Raw genomic sequence first — 20,676 nt, 5'->3', positions numbered from 1 at the left:
GCTTAGAATTGTAGCATTAATGCACCACTACTAACCTTACAATTACAGGGATTGATGCATCAATATGACAGGAACCTGTGAACAGAGACATCATTGTCTGGCGTGGAGAAACTGGGGAACCTCACCGAACCATCCGAGCAACATGCATCTCAGGCTCAAGTAGCAGTCATGCCCAAACTTTCAACAAAGTGTTGGTTCCACCTGCATAATCTGTGACTTTAGTCTCACTTGATCCCGCACGTTCAGGAATATTCAATGAGAGTCGTCTAATAAGTAATACACATTGTAACTACTTGGCAATTCTCGAAATATATGGTAATCTACTGACCAACACCCGGCTGTCTGCAGACAAACATTGCTCCTCCTGTTGGGCATCTCTCCCCTACCTCTTCGCATCACGCTGAGCAGTGATCCTGCACAGTTGCTGTAGCCGGACAAGATTCATATCCTCCTGCCGACTCGCCATTACCCTAATATGATCGCTAGCATGTCAACCGAGAACAATGAAAGGCACAATATCCAGAAAGCACTTACAGTGTGATATGTACAGAACACGCTGCTACTTTCGGGCGGGACATGATCATAACTGCTGGCCTATCAGTCACTTTGTTAAATGAAGATGTGTGGGTGCAACACACGTGCAATATGTGAACTGGCCATTTGTGAAGGCATCATATAGTTTCTTGGCACTACCGCAAACATTCAATGTGGCTGGGCACTGTACACACGCATTGGCGCCAGCGAGGAAGCTGAGCACAAAGATGATGGAGGGGGAAGTAAACATGATAGAATTTGTGGAAGGGAATGACGTAAAGCCATAGTAGCAGGCAGGTGTCTTATAGGCTGAAACTTCCAGTGTGAACATACCAAAGGCGTTGCTCACTTTAGATGCCCTGCTTTAGGCGAAAACAGGATGAGAAATTGGTGTGGCAAGTACTCAAAGGGATATATGCGGCACCATGGTGCGAACGAATCTCCGGTTCCCGGGCGACCTCGACTTCGCATTGCTCATCAGATATGTGCACGTTCATCTGACGTTGTGAATAACATTCTCCGTATTATGACCATCCTTGAATGGATGAAGCTCAGCACAAGGGCTGCCCGATAATGCCAAAAGTCCGGCGCAACGTTTGCGTTTTGATCTTCCACAGAAAGTTTGTGGTCAACAAGATGGAACTTCATAAGGTACGGTTGAAAAGTCGATGTCAATAAACAGGTGTTAAATATTATTTATCACCTGTTAAAAAGTCACTCCGTAATTTGGCCTGTTGGAAATTGTGGACAATTGTGGTCATGCATGGCCGGTGCGCTGTCCGGACAACTTCATAGCTGCAAAACTGAGTCCTAGATACCGTCACGGAAGGTATGGAAATGATCATAAATAAGGCCGATATCGATCACGGACGTGTCGGGGCTTCTGCCGAGTATGTGGGGAGGCAAGGGGTACCAGGCTGAAGAATGGTTATCGCTTGGGTGTGCTTACCAAGATCTCGGAGTAGGATGGAGTGCCAGTGCACGCAAGAGGATTCAGTTAACACTCTAGTGTGCCAAGCTCACCAGTCACCAATATCAGACGACGTGCTTCACTGCAGTTAGCCAGAAAAGGCGCAAAGATCTGGAAGGCGTTGGCAGTGTTCACCATGTATTCTGGTGACGGCTTCGGCATCTTGAGCAGAGCGATTTAAACCTTTCGCACATGTGTAGTGTAGCACAACTTATTGCGAAGAGATTATGTCATAGTAAGAACGACCGGTTTCATCAATCGGAAAGAACACTAAGAGGAGAGAACTGCAAAAAAAATACTGGAACAAATGTCCGGTTCGTATTGTAAGAAATTCCACATTCTGCACACAGTCATACGCGACAGGCAGCTGCTGTGTTGCTTCAAGCGGTATGAGAGAACAAATCATCATGAAATCGGCGTGGTGATGTTTTTCATAGATATCCTTCACAGAATCAGATCAAAAATCCATGGCGAAAGACGGGACTATCCCAATTTGATAAATGGCGATCTATTGATATACGCTTGGCTGCACTTCTTCACATCACACGTTCAGCAGAACTGCTGATTCTTCACAGTTGCTGTATCCGGACAAAAATTAGACCCTCCTGACCACTTTCCGTTACTCTGATATGATTACTAACATGTCAACAGAGGACAATGAGCTGCACGATACCCAGATCGCACTTATGGTGTGATACTGACAATCCACTGGAAAATTGTACCTGCCAGCCTGTCAGGAGCTGTGATGTGGCCTATGGGAAGGTAGAGCGTAGTTTCATGATTTTATGGCCGTCATTCATTATGGCTGGGCACTGTATGCACGCATTGACGACAGCGAGGAAGCTGAGTAGCACAAACATGATGGAGTTTGTGCAAGGGAATGAGGCAAAGTCATGGATAGTAGCAGGCCGGTGTGTTATAGGCTGAAGCTTCCAGCGTGAACATAAAGGCGTCGTTCGATTTGAGGCTGAGATGCCACAAGACGGAACTTCGTAGGGCACGGTTGAAAAGTCAATGTTTATAAACAGGTGCTAAACATTCCGGTTATTATTTATAATACTGCTAAAAAGTCGCTGCGTAATTTGGCCTGTTGGAAATCGTGAACAATTGTGGTCATGCATGGCCTGTCTGGACAACTGCAAAACCGAGGCCTGGATACCGTCACGGAAGGCACGAGCAGGATCATAAATCAAGCTGATGTCGATCGTGGACGTGCCGAGGCTTTCTGCCGAGGATATGGGGCAGCAAGGGGTACTAGGCTGAAGATGGCTATCGCTTGAGTATGGTTACCAAGACCTCGGAGTAGGATGGATGACATACTAATAAAAGCCAGGAGGGTTGCATCGGAAGACCAAGAGAACCAGCTAGGTTATCCAATGTACTTCCGGTCTTACGATCCCTTGAAGCGTAGATGAATATCCCGATTCGCAGGAATGCCGCGAGACAAGGAAAATAAAGACGGGCTCGCTGACGTTTTCGAGGAAGACCCCGATTTAACCACTGTCTTCGAAAAGTAGTTACGGCCTGCAGTGAAATTTTGTATGATAGTTTCTGCAGTAATGACAGGCCTGAAAAGTAAATGTCAGTAGACCATCAGGCTTACTTCATTTTCATTGTCCTACTGACGAAAAAAGTGCGCTGCCATAGCTGTGACTCGCGTGGTAAGAAAAAAGCGCAAAGAGACACAAGGTAATGGACATTGGATACCAGGCGAAAGCATAAATCGAAAAGGAAAGTTTGACCACTCTGATCAAGAGTTCCTGCATCAGCCAACATGCCGGCGAGGTTCACTAACGTAGAGGCACTGTTTGAATGTGTAATATTGTACCTTTGCAACAATTGGACCAATATCCCATTCCGATATCCTATTGTTCAGGTCATGAGCAAAGTTACTATGACGCGTCGTGGGCCAAGCTGTTGGACTAGCCGGATTCCAACTGACATCACGGTCATCTTGAATGTCGTGATACTCACTTGGTCTCTCGGTGGTCCAAGGATTGGATCCATTCGTTTCATAACTGCCATTGATTGATAGTGTTTCCGAACACTCGTAGCGACAGTCGGTCAATAATTGGACGCAGGGCTCGCATAGCTTCGACTGCGGTAAGAGATCACCAGGGTTAGCAGAATGAAAATTAATAGCCGTACGCAGGCCTAGAGCGCTAGCAGCCAGATTTTGGGGGATCGGTATACCGATTTGAGGCGAGGTCACGCATTTTGAGAGCCGTGGGGATACGGGTTGGGGCCATGAGCAGAGGCGCAGGGGAGGATATATTGTCGAGGAAGGCGCGAATGATAACAGGGAGCATTCTTGCTGCAGCCTTGACGGAGGTGTGGAGGCGGATAGCCTCGAATGTCCTGGGCGTCTATGAAGATATGAGGCAGGTTAATGCTGTGAAGCAGAATAAAAATGCACAGCACACGCACATCTGTAGCTTAGAGCAAGACACTTGCAATCCCTCCACTCGGTCCTACCTCGACCTCCAGTAAAACGTTGGACCTGGTTTCAAGCACCACGCGCGATCAAGAGTTCAAAGATCATACAGACGCCTACGCGCTGTAGCAGTTTTGCCCAAGTGTCAACGCCCCCATTGTGACTTTGGTCTCACGTGATCAGGCGCGTTCAGAAATATCAATTAGATTCGTCTAATAAGTAATACACAATACCTATGCAATTTACATGGTGAAGATCGTAATATTAATGCTACGAGTGCGGATGAAGATGGAAGTGGGTTGATATAGATGAATAATCATGATAATGTCGTGTTCCAGTCAAAGTGCAATGTTGATGCCGGTGATGATGATGGTGATGATGATGAACAATGTAAGTAGTATGTGACAGCGACTCGATGAAGAATATGAAGTGACGATTTGAAGTTCAATAGTTATAACATGCCTTGATCCTCTAACAGATTGTAATTTAAGTGCTGGCAATGAGCATACACCCAACTGTCTGCAGACGATCATTGCTCCTCTTGTTGGGTGTCTCGTCTCCCCCACCTCTCACATCACGTTCAGCAGTGATCCTTCACAGTTGCTGTAGCCGGACAAAACTGAGACCCTAGTACAAGCTTGCCGTTCCCCTAATGATCGCTAGCATGTCACCGAGAACAATGAGCTGCACAATATCCAGAAAGCACTTACGGTGTTATACGAACAGCCCACTTTTGAGTCATTGCCAGGCAACTTGGCATCATGGTAACTGCGAGCCTATCAGCTACTTTGTTCGATGAAGATGTGTGGGTGTGACGCACAAGCACAATGTGACGTGGTCGTCTGGGTAGGTCGCGGATAGGTGCGAGGTACAACCGTCAACCTCCAATAGGGATGGGCACTGTAAACACGCATTGGCGCCAGCGAGGAAGCTGAGCAGCACAAAGACGATGGAGGGGGAAGTAAACATGATGGAGTTCATGCAATGGAATAAGGCAAAGTGATAGTAGCAGGCATGTGTTTTATAGGCTGAAACTTCCAGTGTGAACGTAAAGGCGTTGCTCGCTTTGCGGCTGAAATGCTCTACTTTAGGCGAAAACAGTTGAGCCAAAATGCATAATAATCTCCGCAAAATCGAGGACAACTGTGAACCTCATGAGAAGTTGATGTGGAAGGGCGATCTGCGGCACAATGGAGTTGTGGGGCACAAATGAATCTCCGGTTCCTGGGCGGCCTTGGGCTTCGCGTTGCTCGTCCATTATGTACACGCTCATCGGACATTGGGACTTCCTAAACAACACTCTTCGTAGATGACCATCCTTGAATCGACGAGGTTCATTACGGCCGCCCCATAGATACCAAAACCCCTGCGCAACATTTGATTTTTGGTCTTCTGCAGAAGATGGTCTGTGGTCAACAAGACGGAAGATATGAGTAGGATCACAAATAAAGCAGATATGGATCGTGGATGTGCAAGGTATTTCTGCCGAAAATGCGGGCGGAAAAAAGTACCAGGCTGAATATGGCTATCGCTTTGGTCTGGTTACCAAGACCTTGGGGTAGGATGGATGACAGAGGCCAGGAGTGTTGCGTCAGAGAGCCAAACCAGGCTGATTTGAGAAACCGGCGATAAGAAAAACGTTGAGAGTATGGAATCTGTAAGACAAATAAACACTTGTCTTACTTCATCAAAGCGAGTGGGGAGATTGGTCCAGCGTTTCAGGGAACATTCAGCGAACGTGTCATGAGATGTGTTTAACAGGTACTCCAGTGTCTCCTTAGCGTCCTGACTTAGTTTGATGATTGTCAGTCATCAGTTGGATATCAGCATGGATTCAAAGACGTCGGAAACGAAACTCATTGGCAACAACCTCGGTTGTCGCAGATGCGTCCATTACTCTGCTAGTTCCCGTGGTACAGTTCGTACTCTCCTGCTACATTCTGGCTGCATGATACCCTCTTCCTTCTCCGCTTTCTCGTACGGCGATGGTCCACCTCATTTTCCACGTGCCACGATCGCGTCCGAGTGATGGGAATGCGATTGACCAGGCATCGTGAACGTGAGTGGTTGAAGCTCGTCCTCCATCTCCTCTCCAGTATCACCAGCGTCGTTGTCGTTGTCGTTGTCGTTGTCGCTGGGATTCGAAAGACGTGGACTTGCAGTCATGCCGGTCAATGTAGAATGTGTGTGCGAGGAGTTTGAGGATGCGAGATAGGGCGCTAGCATACTCTGGTTCCATACCATAGAGCCTTCGATGACTTCTGAGTCAGTCGGAAGTGAAAGGAGGGGACCAGCCGCTGGAGTTTGGAGTCAAAAAGTGTAGCAGGAGCTGTAGTGTGGCTCAAGGAAATGTGCTGGCAGCGTGCATCTCAGGATCAGAAGTTGATTCAGAATTTCAAGTGGTACTTGGTCAAAGTCAAAGTGCCTTCCATTGATTTTAGTCTCACGTGATCCGTCGCGAAGGTAGTAAGACGTAACTACCTATTTGGCAACGAACGTTACTCTTCCTGTGTTGGGTGTCTCGTCTTCCCCACCTCTTTACATCACGTTGAGCAGTGATCCTTCACAGTTGCTGCAGCCGGGCAAAAAGCATACGGTCCTAACGACTTGCTACTATCCTGATATGATCGCTAGCATGTCAATCGAGAACAATGAGAGGCACGGTACCTATAAAGCACTTACGGTGTAGTAGATACAGTAGTCTCTGGTCATGTCGAGCGGGAGGAAGAACGAAGGGGAAAATCGAGAGCAGCTGTGAACAATTGGTATGAATTTCACAATCCCAGCGTCCTCGTCAATTTCGCGCTCCCACTTTTCGCCCCAACAAACTGAAAATTGATACAGATTGCGATGCAGTAGAAGACTGTATTATTATGTCATTCACTGGAATGTGAGGGTATTAGACCTATGTAGTGTTATTTCTTGTATGTGTACCCGCGGGTAAATGCAACACCGCGGGTAAGCTTCCATACCGCGGGTTAGCACGGGTAACACCGTACCCGTACCCGTACGGGTACGGGTACGGTGTTGATCTTCTGACCCGCGGGTATACCCGTGCTATACCCTATGTACCCTCATAGTGAAGCATAGTCGAAGTTCGCCCTCACAAAAAGGATACGAGTCAGAGAACGACGCCTCACTCTTTCTTCTTCTCTGTGCTCTCCTTTTGCGCGTCGCTGACCAATTTTTCCATCCACCCACCTCTCTCTCTCAATTCTAGTGTGTATTGGTCTGGTTTCGTGTTTCAATCAGACCCGCGTCCAAGTGATGAGAATGTGAACGGTTGAAGCTCGCCCTCCGTGTCCTCTCCGGAATCATCAGCGTCGTCGTCGTTGCTGTCGGGATTCGGAAGACGTGGACTTGCCTGGTCAAAGTAGAACGTGTGTGCGAAGAAGTGAGGATACGAGATAGGCCGCTAGCTTCAGTAATCTATTGACTTTGGTCTCACATGATCAGTCAAGAAGGAAAGCGCAATTTTCGTAACAGATGACTTGATCTAAGTACTGGCATACACACGGCTGTCTGCAAACGAACATTGCTCCTCCTTTTGGGTGTATCGTCTCCCCCACCTCTTTACATCACAGTTCAGCAGTGATCCTTCACAGTTAGTGCAGCCGGACAAAAAGTAGTACTCAGAATGATCCACCAACTTTCCGTTATCCTGATATGATCGCTAGCATGTAAACCGAAAACAATGAGGGGGCGCAATACCTAGAAAGCACTTACGGTGTTGTACATACAGTAAACATTGGAAGCGTAGAGCGGGACATGATCGTAGCTGCCGGCCTATCAGTTACTTTGTCCAATGAAGATGTGTGGGTGTAACGCACTTGCAATATGTGAACTGGTCATGTATGTTGGTATCGCGTAGTTTATTGACACCACCGCCGACCCTCATTGTGGCTGGGCACTGTATACACGCATTGGCGCCAGCGAGGAAGCTGAGCAGCGCAAACATGATGGAGGGGGAAGTAAACATGATGGAGTTTGTGGAAGGGAATGAGGCAAAGCCATAGTGGTGTTTTATAGGCTGTGACTTCTAGTGTGAACGTAAGAGTGTTGCTCGCGTTACTGTTGAGATACCGTACTTTAGGCGAAAAAGGTTTAGCCAAAATGCATGATAATCTGCGCAGACTCGAACTCGAAGGGAGATGTGCGGCACGATGGGGTCGTGGGGCACAAATGAATCTCCGGTTCCTGGGCGGCTTTAGCTTTAAATTCGTGTTGCTCGTCAGATATGTGCACATTCATCGGACGCTGTGAACAACACTCTCCGTAATATGACCATCCGTGAATCGATGAAGCTCAGCACGGCCGCCCAATAATACCGAAAATCCTGCGCAATATTTGAGTTTTAGTCTTCCGCAGAAACTTCGTGGTCAAAAAGACGAAACTTCGTAATGTACGGTTAAGAAATCGAGGTGTATAAACAGGTGTGAAATATTCCGGTAATTATGTATAACACTGTTAGAAAGTCGCTCCGTAATTTAGGCTGTTGGAAATTGTGAACAATTGCAGTCATACAGGGCCGTCTGCACCGTTCAGAGCTGCAAAACCGAGGCTGGCTTAATTTAATAGTGCTGCCGTGGTCCGGTTCGGTCCGGTTCAGAGGGCTCTGGACGAGAACCGAGAACTGGACCATGGACCGGTTCTACAAAATCGTCGAACCCAGAACCGGACCATCAAGAACGGTTCTTAACGGTCCGGTTCGGTTTTTTTGCGGTCCGAACGCGAACCGAACCGTAAATTTTTCAAGCAACAAAAAAAACATTCATAATGCGTCTACATGACATTGGGTAGCTAGTCTAACTACATACCAGCTGCATACCCTTCTGCCTCTACTGCTGCTGACACATGTCCATTCTTATAGGCTGCCTTCATCAATTGTAGTGCGGAGAATGTGGATGATGCGAGTGTGTTGCGGCGCAGAGTCAATGTGATCCCTGCACTGGAGAAAGCGCGTTCAGATGGTACTGCGCTGCCTTGAATGGGCAGGTAATCACGCGCAACACGAGCTAGTGTTGGATACTGCAGCGAATGTAACTGATGAAGAATGTAAGCAGGGAACAATGAATTCGAGGGCTGACTTACACCCCACCACACCACAACATCGTCCGTCTCCTCCAATGGTGAAGTAAGGTATGCAGAGAGCTCTTGATGAGGGTCGCACAGTGCGATGGTCTGTGGCTTGACGTTCCATGATAGCGTCGCACATCCAGGAATCGCCATAACGAATTGAAGCTTTCGTCATCATCGACGTGGCCATTGGCTCCTTGGCATGCAGGTCCTGGGGCCGGAGGCGCTTGATAATATTTGTCAAACTAAGCATCCATCTGAAGTTAGAGGCTGGCAGGATACTTAAGGTTGAATACTCACCACCACCTGAAGACGAGCCCTCCCATTCGCAACCTTTGTCCCAGTCCATCGCCGTTCGACATATGCTAACTTGTAGTTGGGGTCAAGAACTGTAACAAAATGAGACATGGACTCAAGCAAAAGAATGATACTCACCTAGACAGATAAAGTAGACGTCCAAGTCACTAGCTTTCTGGTAGTACTTCTCAACATTCTTGAGACCCTTCCTAATGGTGTCCGCAATTATTGCATATTCTGGATTTTCTGCCATTGTCCCCCACGCACTAGTGAGACATTCTAGTGTAGGTATGGTCTGCCAGGCTGTTGGGTACACGACCGAAGAGAATGATTGCTGTGCAGTCGCAGGTTCCTATAACAATCAGTAAATGAAATAAAAACGGATATACAAATAAGTACCTTGAGGATGTCATGCACTAGCCGTATCTTTCTCCAGTCGGCTTGATCGAGCTTGAAGTCGCTATATGACTTGTTGCGCAACTTTGGGACTTCATGGCTCTCGTCAGCAAGCAGAGTGAAGTGGTTGACAGCCTGAAAGATGTTAGATACTAAACCAGTGATTGTATGTCTCACTTACCAGGCGAAGAGACAAGAAGCAGCTCGAGGCACTTGAATAAGGATGCCCAGCGTGTTCTCACCCATGTCAAAATCTCGTGAACAGCAACACCTTCTTCCTCGCATGATTTCTTGAAAAACGCTTGAGCTTGCGGTGATTTGTGGATCTAGTTATTGGTCGTGTCAATGAGAACTTGAAGACAAAAAAAGAGAAGAGGACTTTACCTGTTCAATGAGTGCCAATGCTTTTCCAACAGCGTCGCTGACATCGAAACCATCTTCGACAATAGCTTCAGGGTCATGTTCCAATGCCGCAAGTTGTTCAGTTGAGCTGGTGATGTCAGTATCCTCATCATGATCGATAGTGTGACAGGATCTTGCGTAGTAATGTTGCCTGTGGGGTGGGTGCGACTCCAGTCAATGAAATGTCGCGCAGCAAGATTCAAAATGTGCTCTTGACAGCGGATACTGGCGGGGACCTGGAAGCCAGTGGGTGCCATCCTCATCTATGGCCTTCACTACTTCGCTCATAGTGGTATCGTTATTTGAGGCATTGTCCGACGTCATCCATCCGACCTATGCAAGCAAAGTCAGTTCACAGCTGAAGCCAGGACTCTGGAAAACATACCTTATTGCGAATATCATACCTGTCTATCATCATAACGAGTATATTGCTGATATTGTAGCCACTGTGGTTGCCTTCGATCCGCATGAAATCAAGTTGCTCATTTCTCAGCTCCCACTGCAGCGGTTTGCTGGGAGGACTCCAAATGTAATGGCCAGTAACCGAAAAAAACGGTTCACCGATTATCGATGTCCATGAGTCAAACATCATGGAGACCGCACTGTCAATGTGCTAATGAAATGTTTTAAGACTGGCGCCACAATATAAGTAGGTCAAGACTCACCGCTAGACGCTCCTTAATATTTTCGACCACAGCCATCGCTCGAGACTTAATAGTATCCGTTAACTTGGTGCAATGCGGGATGTCCCTTTCAGTCAGGGATGGACAGTGCATACTGTAATAAACGTCGAAATGCTGGCTTATTGATTAATTGTATTGCCTGGCGTGATGTAAATAAATTTTAAATGAATACAAATATAAAAAATAATCAACGTACCTCAGTCTTCCATCACGATGAATTCCATGATGTATTCAAGCAGTCCTTCCTTGGTGAACGCAGGTGGTTTGCAAACAAGCTTGCCATTGAGAGTTGTTTGCGATTGCGTCATGGTGACATCTTCTCCAGGTGGGATCGCATGAGAGTGCATTGTGATGCCTGCGGCATCACAATGCTCCTTGTAGACTTGAAAATGCGACTTTTTGTGGCAGACAATGTGTGTGCGCAGTGTCAAAGTACCTCCGTGAAATGTGTGCTTCTGTACTGGTTCACCAGCGTCCCTTGTTTGAAAGTTATTAAACAAAATATCGAAAACAATATGGACCACTTACTTGCACAGTGTACAGACCCACCGATCAGGCAAGCGGGTAAATATAGTCCTAACGTCTGCTGTACGTTCGCTTTTTGAAAGCTAAATACAGGCGTAAGTCAAGACTCAAGGAAGACAATAAACATATGAGTACGTACAGTCAAAGTGGCGCACCCGTTCTCGGACTTAGATTCATCAGCTTCATTGTCGTCCTCTGGTTGGGGGATCAGCTCGTCAGCAGACGACTCTCCTAGATCAGGTGTAGAAGGTATGTCTTCATCTTTGGAGTCGAGAGGAGATAAGATTCGCATGGCGATTTTCTTGGGTGCTGGATGGTCCGTAGCACTTGATAAAGCATGCTTCCTTGTGCCCAAAGATGAAGACAGCCTACAGGCATTGTCAGCATCACGAATATGAGCTGATGGTTTTGAGGGCCGGCCAGAGCGCCAAGAACCAGCTGTGACTGTTGCTGGGGTGTGTCCAGCCTTGAGCAGAACAGAGAAGGCATCCTTTGTAGATGTAGTTGAAGATGATGGCTGGGCGGAAGATGGAACCTGGGGCAACGGTACTTTGTCGTCAGGATCATTAAAGAAGGTGATATTGGAAGCATCCTTGAGGGAGCCGTCAGCATTGAGAGCACAGCAGTCTTCAGACATCGTCAGGCAAATAGTAACTCACAATTTCGTTGTCGGCACCTCGTTTTATGCATGGAGCAAACCCTAACACCCCAGAGCAACAATATGCAAGGAGATCCGTTAGAGTTGACAGCCGGTGGAGGATCACGACTATCCAGGAAGTGTATAGACTAGAACAAGTAGATATATGTGATATAGTTAAACATATGTCAGTCAGTGAGAGTCTTGAGAGTTGATTGATTAGTACTAACCTTCAAAAAGGCTAAAGGTAGCCTGTTTAACCAATAGTGCAAATCTCGAAGACAATACTTTGACGTCGACATGGACACCGACGTCATCGTAGTTGAAGTCGAAGTAGTTGAAGTCGAAGTTCAGTTCGGGAAGGTTCGGGAAGGTCAAACCAGAACCGGACCATGTGGGAATACCCAGAACCCAGAACCGTTTTCCGGTCCGGTTCTGGCTGGCATGAGAACCATGGACCGGACCACGGCAGCACTAGGCTTAAAGTGAATGGTAACGAGTGGGACAGGACGATCTGATAATAAACAAAGTATATCTCAGTCTCTGAAGGAGCTCTTTGTACGAGCCTAGTACCTGATAATAAACAAAGTATCTACGGCTCGTTAGTAATGTAAAGTAACGGGAAAATAACTGGGGCTTACATCTCAGTCTCTGAAGGAGCTGAGATGTTCATATGAAAGTAAACGACCTCTTATAGTAGATTAGCATAGAGATGAAAAATATATGTATCATAGCACAGGCTATACTGTCATATTGAAGCATCAAGGTATGTGATAAGACACACACCTTGATGCACAATGTGTCTAGTTCCCTGACGTCTGTAGCTTGATGCTTCATGAAGCATCAAGCCTCTGTGTCTCTGCGGTGAAGCTTCACACTTTCCCACAGAGCTTCAGATCTTTGATTTCACCCTTTTTGGCTGGCGCAGCCCCTTCCCGGCTTCCTGGCTTCTCTCTCTACCTTCAAATTCCTGTCTTCTCCGGTTTGTTCCTGACCTGCCAAGGTACTACCTCCCGCATCTGACCAGCTAATAATTTTGCTGCGGCTGCTGCCTACCCTTTGGTAGCTCCCTCTAGCTGGCTGCTGCCCATACATCACGACCCACGGTGACCCCTGGCAGCCACCCATGACAGGGCCCCAGTGCCTGCCTGCTCCAAACGGACATTGGCAACTCCTCACAGCCCACCACAGCCTCTCGCTACCTCCTACCACTGCACCCCTTCCCAGACCGCTACAAGTTGACAACTACTTGCTAGTATCAAACTCTACAAGTTGGAGTCTGTATTATTTCCCTTAGGTTTGAATTCACAACACTGGCTGCACTCCGCACACCCATATATGCATTCTGTTGTGTGGACCTGGTCCTCGGTATACTTTTTTCCTACTCCCATGGTGCTTGCTGTGCTCCTTACATGCCTATGGCACACCTGCTGCCTCCTCGCATGCACACCTTGCATATTTCATATTTCACATGCGAGCGCAGCAAATTGCAACTAGTATAAATTCATTTCGTAGATACATTTTTACATGTCATTGTGATATACTTGCTGGATGAGAAAAAATTGCAGCGAGGACTTGATGTGTTTTAATAGTATAGGACCCTTAGGCCTTAGGAATTTATTATTTGACCTATGATACTGAATGTAGTTGTGAATGCAGACCGTCAACAGGTTTAGCACTTGATCTATCTGTCCCGAAGTGTCCGTGCGCGCAGTAATTGAAATGGTAAAAGTGCTATTACATTTCATGTAAGTCACATGCACAATCTACAATAACACTTTCCAACGATTTTCCAATGGCATTCATTGCTTTCATGCCTAGCTTGTTTCAATGTCTTCTGTCTGGTGAATAGTGAGACGTCGGTAGGAGCGCACATGCTAGAACACAAGGTATGATCTCAGTTTCTCATAAAGAACTGTTATTAACAAACTCTGTACCTAGAACACAAGGTACACTACAGTCTCGTCAGTACGATATTTTGAACGCGAGAACGAACACTAACTCACATCTCAGTTTCTCATAAAGAACTGAGATGTAACTGCGCTGGAGCTGGTCCTTTTAAGGTGAGTGGTATAGTAACGGAAAATATTTGTATCATTGCATAACATATTGCAGGGCACGAGCCGACGTCAACACGTCGCTCATCTGCGCAGCACATTATGAACTTCGGAAGCCCTCCTTGAACAGACGCAGACGACTCTCAAAGATCCCAGAATGAGAAAAGGACTAGAGGAGAGCGAGACAGCCCAGCACATGCCAGCAAAGGCTGGCGTGGCTTGAACAGATGCAGACACTGGACAGCACTGGGGAGAGGGAGGAAGGAGGAAGATGAGACAAGTTAGGTATGGAATCCCCCGCATCATGGACTCGTGGTGGGGCTTTTGCACGTTTTCTGTCTGTAGTCAATGTTAACTAAATATGGCAATGTTTGATGCCAGGCTGCTCTTCGGAGGGCTATGCAGGACAGGTTCCAGGAGATGTGGAGTATCGTGCCCGCTCTGCTCCAGTCTCCTTCCCCCGCTATAGAATCCGCCACATCGTAGTGGAGCTTTTGATGTTTTCTGTTTGTATCGCATGTTGACTGAATATGGTAATTTGATTGGAGTACTGTGAACGATGGAGAAGCACCAACCACCAACGATGGAGAAACACCAACCACCAACGACGGAGAAGCACCAATGATGGAGAATGGAGAGGCACCAACCACAGAGAAGCACCAACCATGGAGAAACACCAACCAAGGAGAAGCCTGAAGAAGTACCAATGATGGAATCAGGCACTGTCTCTAGCTTGATGCTTGAAAGCTAAGGGTTTAGTAGGGCGGACAACAGTCTCTGGATTGATGCTTCACTGTCGAAGGTTTAGAGTCATTTGTACATCAAGGTCCATGTCTAATCTGACACCTTGAAGCTTCAATGGTACAGGTACAGGTGCGTAGCACACGACACATTGCAATATGGACGAGCTGCAGCCGACGTCAAAGTGTCGCTCGCTTGGACCACTTTCGGTTTCGCTCACATCTTACTCTTTGGCTGTCTTCACTGCCTCGGACTCTTTGGACTTCAACATGGCTACTGTCACTGGAAGGCATGAGAATAAGGCTGATGTCAATCGTAGATGCGCCAGGGTTTTCTGCCAAGCATCAGTAAAACCTCGACTTATTTAATCAGACTTTTTTGGACTTTTCAATGGTTTTTACTTCTTTTCGAAAATGAGTGGCCTTTTTTTCAATTGTTTTTCTTAATTCATTGCCTGATCCAAATATACATGTTCCAATATGATTTATAAACCCGAGAGACATGTTTAAAAACATAAAAATACAAATTTGTTACCACCAAGTGGCACAGAGTGCTGATAATTTTTATTTTCAAATACTCTCCTGAAGTGGTAATCTTTACAAGTTGTGAACTCCAACCATTGCAACAGCCATGAATAATGATAATAAACTATTCCTGATACTCAAGCTGGGACCAGGCAGTGAATTAAGAAAAGCAATTGAAAAAAAGTTTGAAAAGATGTGAAAACCATCGAAAAGTCCAAAAAAGTCTGATTAAGTAAGTTGAGGTTTTACTGATGGAGGATATGGGGCAGCAAGGGATACCATGCTGAAGATGGTCTATTGCATGGGTATGGTTACTAAGACCTTGGAGTGGGATGCATGACATACCAGTAGAGGCCAGGACAGTTGCATCGGAAGACCAAGACAGCCAAATTAGGCTGATCCTGAGAAGTTCGTAGTGCTGCTGGAGTCCGGTTCAGAACCTCAGTTCAAACGCAAACTTTTCTGGACCAGACCATCGGTTCGGTCCAAGGTTTGACATACTGTAAGGACCGAACCTATTATTAGGTTCAGCGTTCAGCTGATGCCTCAGATTTGTGAAGCCGTCCGGACCCGTCCAAACATTGTGAGTCCAGTGTTTGTCCTCCTTGCCTGAACTGGACCATTGGTCCGGTTCAGGGTTCGCATTTAGAGGCATAAGAACCGGACTGCAGCAGCACTAGAAGCTCGCGATAAGAAACACATTGAGTATGGAATTCATAAGAAGAAAAAACTGGCCCTATCACTACATCAAGGTGAATGGGGAGATTGCACCAGCTTCAGGAAATATTCAGCGATGTGTCGCATCAGGGAAAACCTCCTTCAGGAACTTCATGAAGATTCACAAACTCACATTGAAAAAAAGTTATTATTGCTGTTGGGATTCAGAAGACACTGGACTTGCCAGCATGCTGGTCAAAGTAGAACATGTGCGTGAAATTTGAGGATGCGAGTTAGGATGCTAGAATGCTCTGGTTCCATACCATAGAGCCTTCAATGACTTCTGAGTCAGTGGAAAATGAAAGGAGGGGACCGGCATCAGTGCTCAAGTTCTGTGTGAATGGGCAGTGCCTCTAGGAACAAATGGCTGAAGGTGGTTGAGGGCCCTATAGACAGTGATGAAAGCCCTGAGGTCAGGTGATTCTGACACCCATAAATCACACCAGATTGCACTTCACTAAAATGGAAAAGAAGGCGGTTACTCACCATCTCAGGTTGCGTCACTGATAGTATATTTGAGACAGATTTGGCTGGATGTCTGTCCAAAGATAGCAAATTTTGGACCCCCATGTCGGCCCGCCTGACCACACCATGACACAAATAAGGATGTTCGACTCACTGAGGAGTGCTTCCCCCTGTCATCAATCCTATTACAATCTTTCATGCAGCCTCTGATTTTGAGCATACTTACCATCATTGCTGCAGTCTCTTGTTGAAAGCACACCTCAATTGTCAATCAAAAGCCGCCATGCATTCCGAATGTGTTCAAGTTGTACTTCTCGACCCATAACTTCATGGCACTCTACTGGACGTTAAGTAGCGTGGACCCAGCACAAAGATGACCCACCTCAATATCTTGCCGTCCTCTAAATGCAAGATAGTAGTTTTGCCCCAGTTCAGAAGACATGAGGTTAGAGTGGAAAGAAGTGCCAAATGCAATCAGTCACTAGCAGCCTGCAGGTGTCCAGCCGCCTCCAAGTAAGTTATAGTCTGTCCCTTTCACTCAATGCTGACAATTGTGGGAATTCCTGGCAAATCTTGCCACCAAAAATATATCTACACTCTTCCCCCTCAGATGTGGCTCCTATGCGATCACACATACAATCATGAGTTTCTACATTGATAGGAATTGTCATATATGTCACACACGTGACATGTCTGTCCGGAATAGCAGATTAGAGACCCACATCAGGAAATCACGAGATCACTTTTGACCCACTTATGTACCGCTTTTCGCATGATTTCATATGCAAAGTAGCACAAGGTCAAAAAAGTAGAACCTACTTTTTTCAGTAGATCTCATTACTGATATTCCACTTCTTCTCAGCTTTTTCACACTTATTTTTGCAAGACACATTGAAAAAAGCACGACACTGATTATTAAAAGTGGACTATCAAAAAAGTGTGAAAAAGTAGTCTAGAAGAATGAGTAAAGTCCTCTAAAAGTGCAAATATGTGTAGATGCTAGAATGACGGCTTGAATGATTGGAGTGGGGGGACCACAATGGGTATTCTGCCAGTGTCAGATGCGTCAGTGGTAGTTGCAGAGCACATGACAAGGGGAAAATATATACAAAGCAGGGCACACCCAGCCTTGGGTTTTGGGTCCTCAGCAGGAGCATTCTTGAGCTTTCGGATCACTTCCTGGCACTGGCACACCAATGAAATTGTGTCCATCATATACTTCGTCCCCTGCCTCTTGAGTGATTGGTAGTATTCAGCTGTTCGCCAATCCACAATTTGCCTCTGAAAATGCTGATGCAGAAGTGCTGTCTTTGCCACTGGATTTGTTGTGCTTGAGGGGTAGTATTCTGCAACCCTTGGTAGTACTGCCCTTTGCACTGCTAGTGCTGATGCTTTGGTCATCGCCGGAAGCTTTGGGCTTTGCTGATAAAGTTGAGAGTGTGTTCTAGCTATGAAAATGAATGGTTAGTTAATGAGGCAGTGCATGTGGCAATCACAACCTGCATACCCTTCAATTGCAGATCATCTGTGTTGAGCATGGGAACATCAAGGAACCCAGCGATTGCATTCATATGTGTGCTTTTGATCATCTCCAACATAAATTCAGACCAGGTAAATCTGGTCTGGGTCACAAACATCTGGATTGTTGTAGAGGAAGGCCCACTCGTCGAGAAGATTTGCTGCCAGTGTTTGTTCAAAGTTGATATCGTTGTCTTTGTCTTTGGAGCGCTGGAAGTAGTTTGTTGGTCTTGATGGACCAAAAATTAGGCTGAGCACCTGCCCACAGAAAAACAGTAGGGATAAAAGACCTTCGCCACATGCCGTCCTCCAACATAATTTGGGGAAGATTGGTGTTTCGCCATTGGTTTCCACTTTTTGGCTTCATCATCATGTCAGCGGACATCAAATCGGGCTCAGGTGATGCCAGAATGCTTGTAATCTGGGACACTGGTTATAACTTAGCTTTCTTGGGTGGGTTCGGGTTCTTGCAGACTGTTACACTAGTCTGTCGAGTGCCTCAGTATAAATAGAATGAGATATGAAGAAAAAAGCCTACCTTTGAAGTGATCTGTGCTAGCTCAGTAGGAATGGGCTTGACTTTGGGAGTCATGAACTCAGAAGTGTCAAGTATAATGGAGTCATCAGCAGCAGTCTAGGTCCTCTTCAGATGAACTGATCAAGTTGACTGCTTTGATTGGCCTCTTCATGAACTAACAGTGTGAGTTGATTGAACCTGTTCTATAGTGAATCGCACTATTTCAGCTTGTTGAGTGAACTGCAATAAATTGAATGGTGTTGACACTGACAGTCTTTTGGAGGTGTCATCATCTGAAAGTTCTGTGATCTCATTAGTGATCACTACTGACACTCTAAAAATGCATCAAACTGTGTCAGACCTTAATTTGTTGATGTTGTTGAATGCTCACCTGCACCCCCCCCCCCTTCCTTTTCCATTAGCAATGAGAGACGACAAGTGCTCTTCAAATTCTTCATTGTCTTCATTGTTGTCAGCATCAATGTCAATGTCAATGTTGACGTCTCCATCTTCATCTGATGCAGGAATGTGTGAAGTCCTGCATGAGTCTGTCAAGGAAGGAGGTGGATCTTTTGCGAGTGAGACTGTGGTCATGACTGTTTGGCCTGTTCTTGCTGATGAAATGCCCAGAGAGTTGGTGAAAACTGTTTCAGTGGGAACACTGGGAACAGGGGAAGGTTTTGCAGCTCCCTTCAACTCAGGTTCAAGGTGAGCGTGCCAGTTATGGACCTTGCACAAAAGGCCATATTTCTTATTTCTGAGCCCCCAAGTAATGTTCATAAAGTGAAGCGTAGACTCTGTGAGCATCAATAGCATGATGGTGAGAAGACAAATTACTGACAGGTTAACATTTCCTTTCTTGTTGCTATCAGGTGCTTGAACTTGATGGATCTGCCTTGTTGCAGCGCTTACTGCTTCACGCGATATGGTAGGGTTGGCCTTCTTTTTCTTCTTCATCACTCTGCCCTCATTCTCAAACTCCTCATTTCCAATCACCTTGCCATTGCCTGCACCCACACCTGTGCTATTAGCTGTGCGGTGACCACCCACAGTCTTGAACTATGGCTTGCACTGGATGATTCTCTGAGGTGAGCTCACTAGTTGCCTCTTGCATACTCTCCTTCACACTCTCCTTCTTCTTCACTGGTCTAGCCTGGGGTTTTACTGGTTTTGCCCTGTTGGCTGCCTCAGTCGCCTGCTGCACCTCCATGGCAGCCTCGATGGCTTCAAGCTAATTAACTCCACACTGCACAGCAGCTTCCTTGATAGCCTGTGCTTCCAGGGCACACTCATTGTCCTGAGCGATCTGGGCTTTGGTACATCACTTCTTTTGACCTTTGAGAAGCACAAGTCCAGGGTGCTGAGTTGCATTTTTAGGGCATGTACGGCAAGGAGAAGTGGGAGGCACCATAGCCGATATGAAAAGCAGGAAGGGGCAGAAGAGAGCTGGAAACGGGTAGGCCTCAATAAAATGTAAGAGTCAAACTGCAAAAATCCCGAGTAGTAGTACTAAATGCAAACAAACAACCTGTCATATACCAGATCCGAGTACCCCCAGTACCACCTATAAGCATCCCCACACCTGGTCCGACCCCCTGTTTCCCCATCTGCTCCATTCCTCCTTCCCTGACAATGCACGAAGTGCATCTCAGCAGGATTAGCCCTGCTACCTCCTGCCCAACCCCGTTCCGCTTTTCCGACACTACCCCTATGTCCCCCGACCCCATACCCCTTCCATCCGACCCTATCTGGGGTTCCACTCCTCCGCCCTATCGGTCCGCTCGATCCTACTCCTACTCCCTCTGCTTTGCCAACCCACTGGGGGTCCTTCAGTTCCGCTTGTATTCCCCCACCCGACTGTTGGTCTGTCCGACCGCCTCATTGCTCCACTCCTAGACTAGGAACCACTCAACTGGTCCTATCCCCATTTAGTATCATAGTTCTACTTTTCAGATCACCGGTAATTCCTATACCCTAGCGATTATTGATCCATCACGTACATACTGTTCTCCGAGCCTTATTCTCGTATGTCTCAGTCATCCTATTGTAATCCTGTACACTCAGCACATAGCCTTCTGCTATGCTATGCTCATCACTTAGAGTATATAAACATATGTACATTTGTCTGTAGATACTCAGTCTGAATATTACCTTTTCTAAGCCCTGCTCTTCTGTTCTTTGAC

General features: G+C 46.5%; 5 protein-coding genes across 5 annotated transcripts; all 5 read right to left on the bottom strand.

The window, feature by feature from the left end:
* Positions 1 to 303: 303 nt before the first annotated feature.
* Positions 304 to 784, bottom strand: EDB91DRAFT_1147085 (uncharacterized protein; the record flags this gene model as incomplete). The annotated part of the gene is made up of 3 exons (XM_041319275.1): positions 304 to 470; positions 535 to 586; positions 639 to 784. The coding sequence occupies 3 exons, from the start codon at positions 782 to 784 to the stop codon at positions 396 to 398; spliced, it is 273 nt and encodes a 90-aa protein (XP_041174657.1). The 3' UTR covers positions 304 to 395.
* A 2,882-nt stretch (positions 785 to 3,666) lies between these two features.
* On the bottom strand, positions 3,667 to 4,907 carry EDB91DRAFT_1251011 (uncharacterized protein; the record flags this gene model as incomplete). The annotated part of the gene is made up of 3 exons (XM_041323312.1): positions 3,667 to 3,870; positions 4,649 to 4,706; positions 4,759 to 4,907. The coding sequence occupies 3 exons, from the start codon at positions 4,905 to 4,907 to the stop codon at positions 3,667 to 3,669; spliced, it is 411 nt and encodes a 136-aa protein (XP_041174656.1).
* Positions 4,908 to 7,393: 2,486 nt separating this feature from the next.
* Positions 7,394 to 7,937, bottom strand: EDB91DRAFT_1147076 (uncharacterized protein). Its single transcript, XM_041319274.1, has 2 exons — positions 7,769 to 7,937; positions 7,394 to 7,716 (listed from the first exon to the last, which is right to left on the bottom strand). The coding sequence occupies exons 1-2, from the start codon at positions 7,915 to 7,917 to the stop codon at positions 7,650 to 7,652; spliced, it is 216 nt and encodes a 71-aa protein (XP_041174655.1). The 5' UTR covers positions 7,918 to 7,937; the 3' UTR covers positions 7,394 to 7,649.
* A 3,052-nt stretch (positions 7,938 to 10,989) lies between these two features.
* Positions 10,990 to 11,954, bottom strand: EDB91DRAFT_1251009 (uncharacterized protein; the record flags this gene model as incomplete). The annotated part of the gene is made up of 3 exons (XM_041323311.1): positions 10,990 to 11,269; positions 11,321 to 11,400; positions 11,457 to 11,954. 3 exons carry the CDS (start codon positions 11,952 to 11,954, stop codon positions 10,990 to 10,992), a joined length of 858 nt encoding a protein of 285 aa, XP_041174654.1.
* Positions 11,955 to 17,457: 5,503 nt separating this feature from the next.
* On the bottom strand, positions 17,458 to 19,703 carry EDB91DRAFT_1251008 (uncharacterized protein; the record flags this gene model as incomplete). The annotated part of the gene is made up of 9 exons (XM_041323310.1): positions 17,458 to 17,906; positions 17,966 to 18,047; positions 18,094 to 18,205; positions 18,267 to 18,397; positions 18,452 to 18,463; positions 18,515 to 18,610; positions 18,674 to 18,827; positions 18,885 to 19,512; positions 19,544 to 19,703. 9 exons carry the CDS (start codon positions 19,701 to 19,703, stop codon positions 17,458 to 17,460), a joined length of 1,824 nt encoding a protein of 607 aa, XP_041174653.1.
* Between the last annotated feature and the right edge of the window lie 973 nt (positions 19,704 to 20,676).

This window comes from Suillus paluster (assembly GCF_016628075.1).
Source record: "Suillus paluster strain FC165 chromosome Unknown EDB91scaffold_49, whole genome shotgun sequence".
NCBI lineage: Eukaryota > Fungi > Basidiomycota > Agaricomycetes > Boletales > Suillaceae > Suillus > Suillus paluster.
Note: the sequence above shows the minus strand (reverse complement) of the source record. Positions and strands in the feature narration are given on the sequence as shown.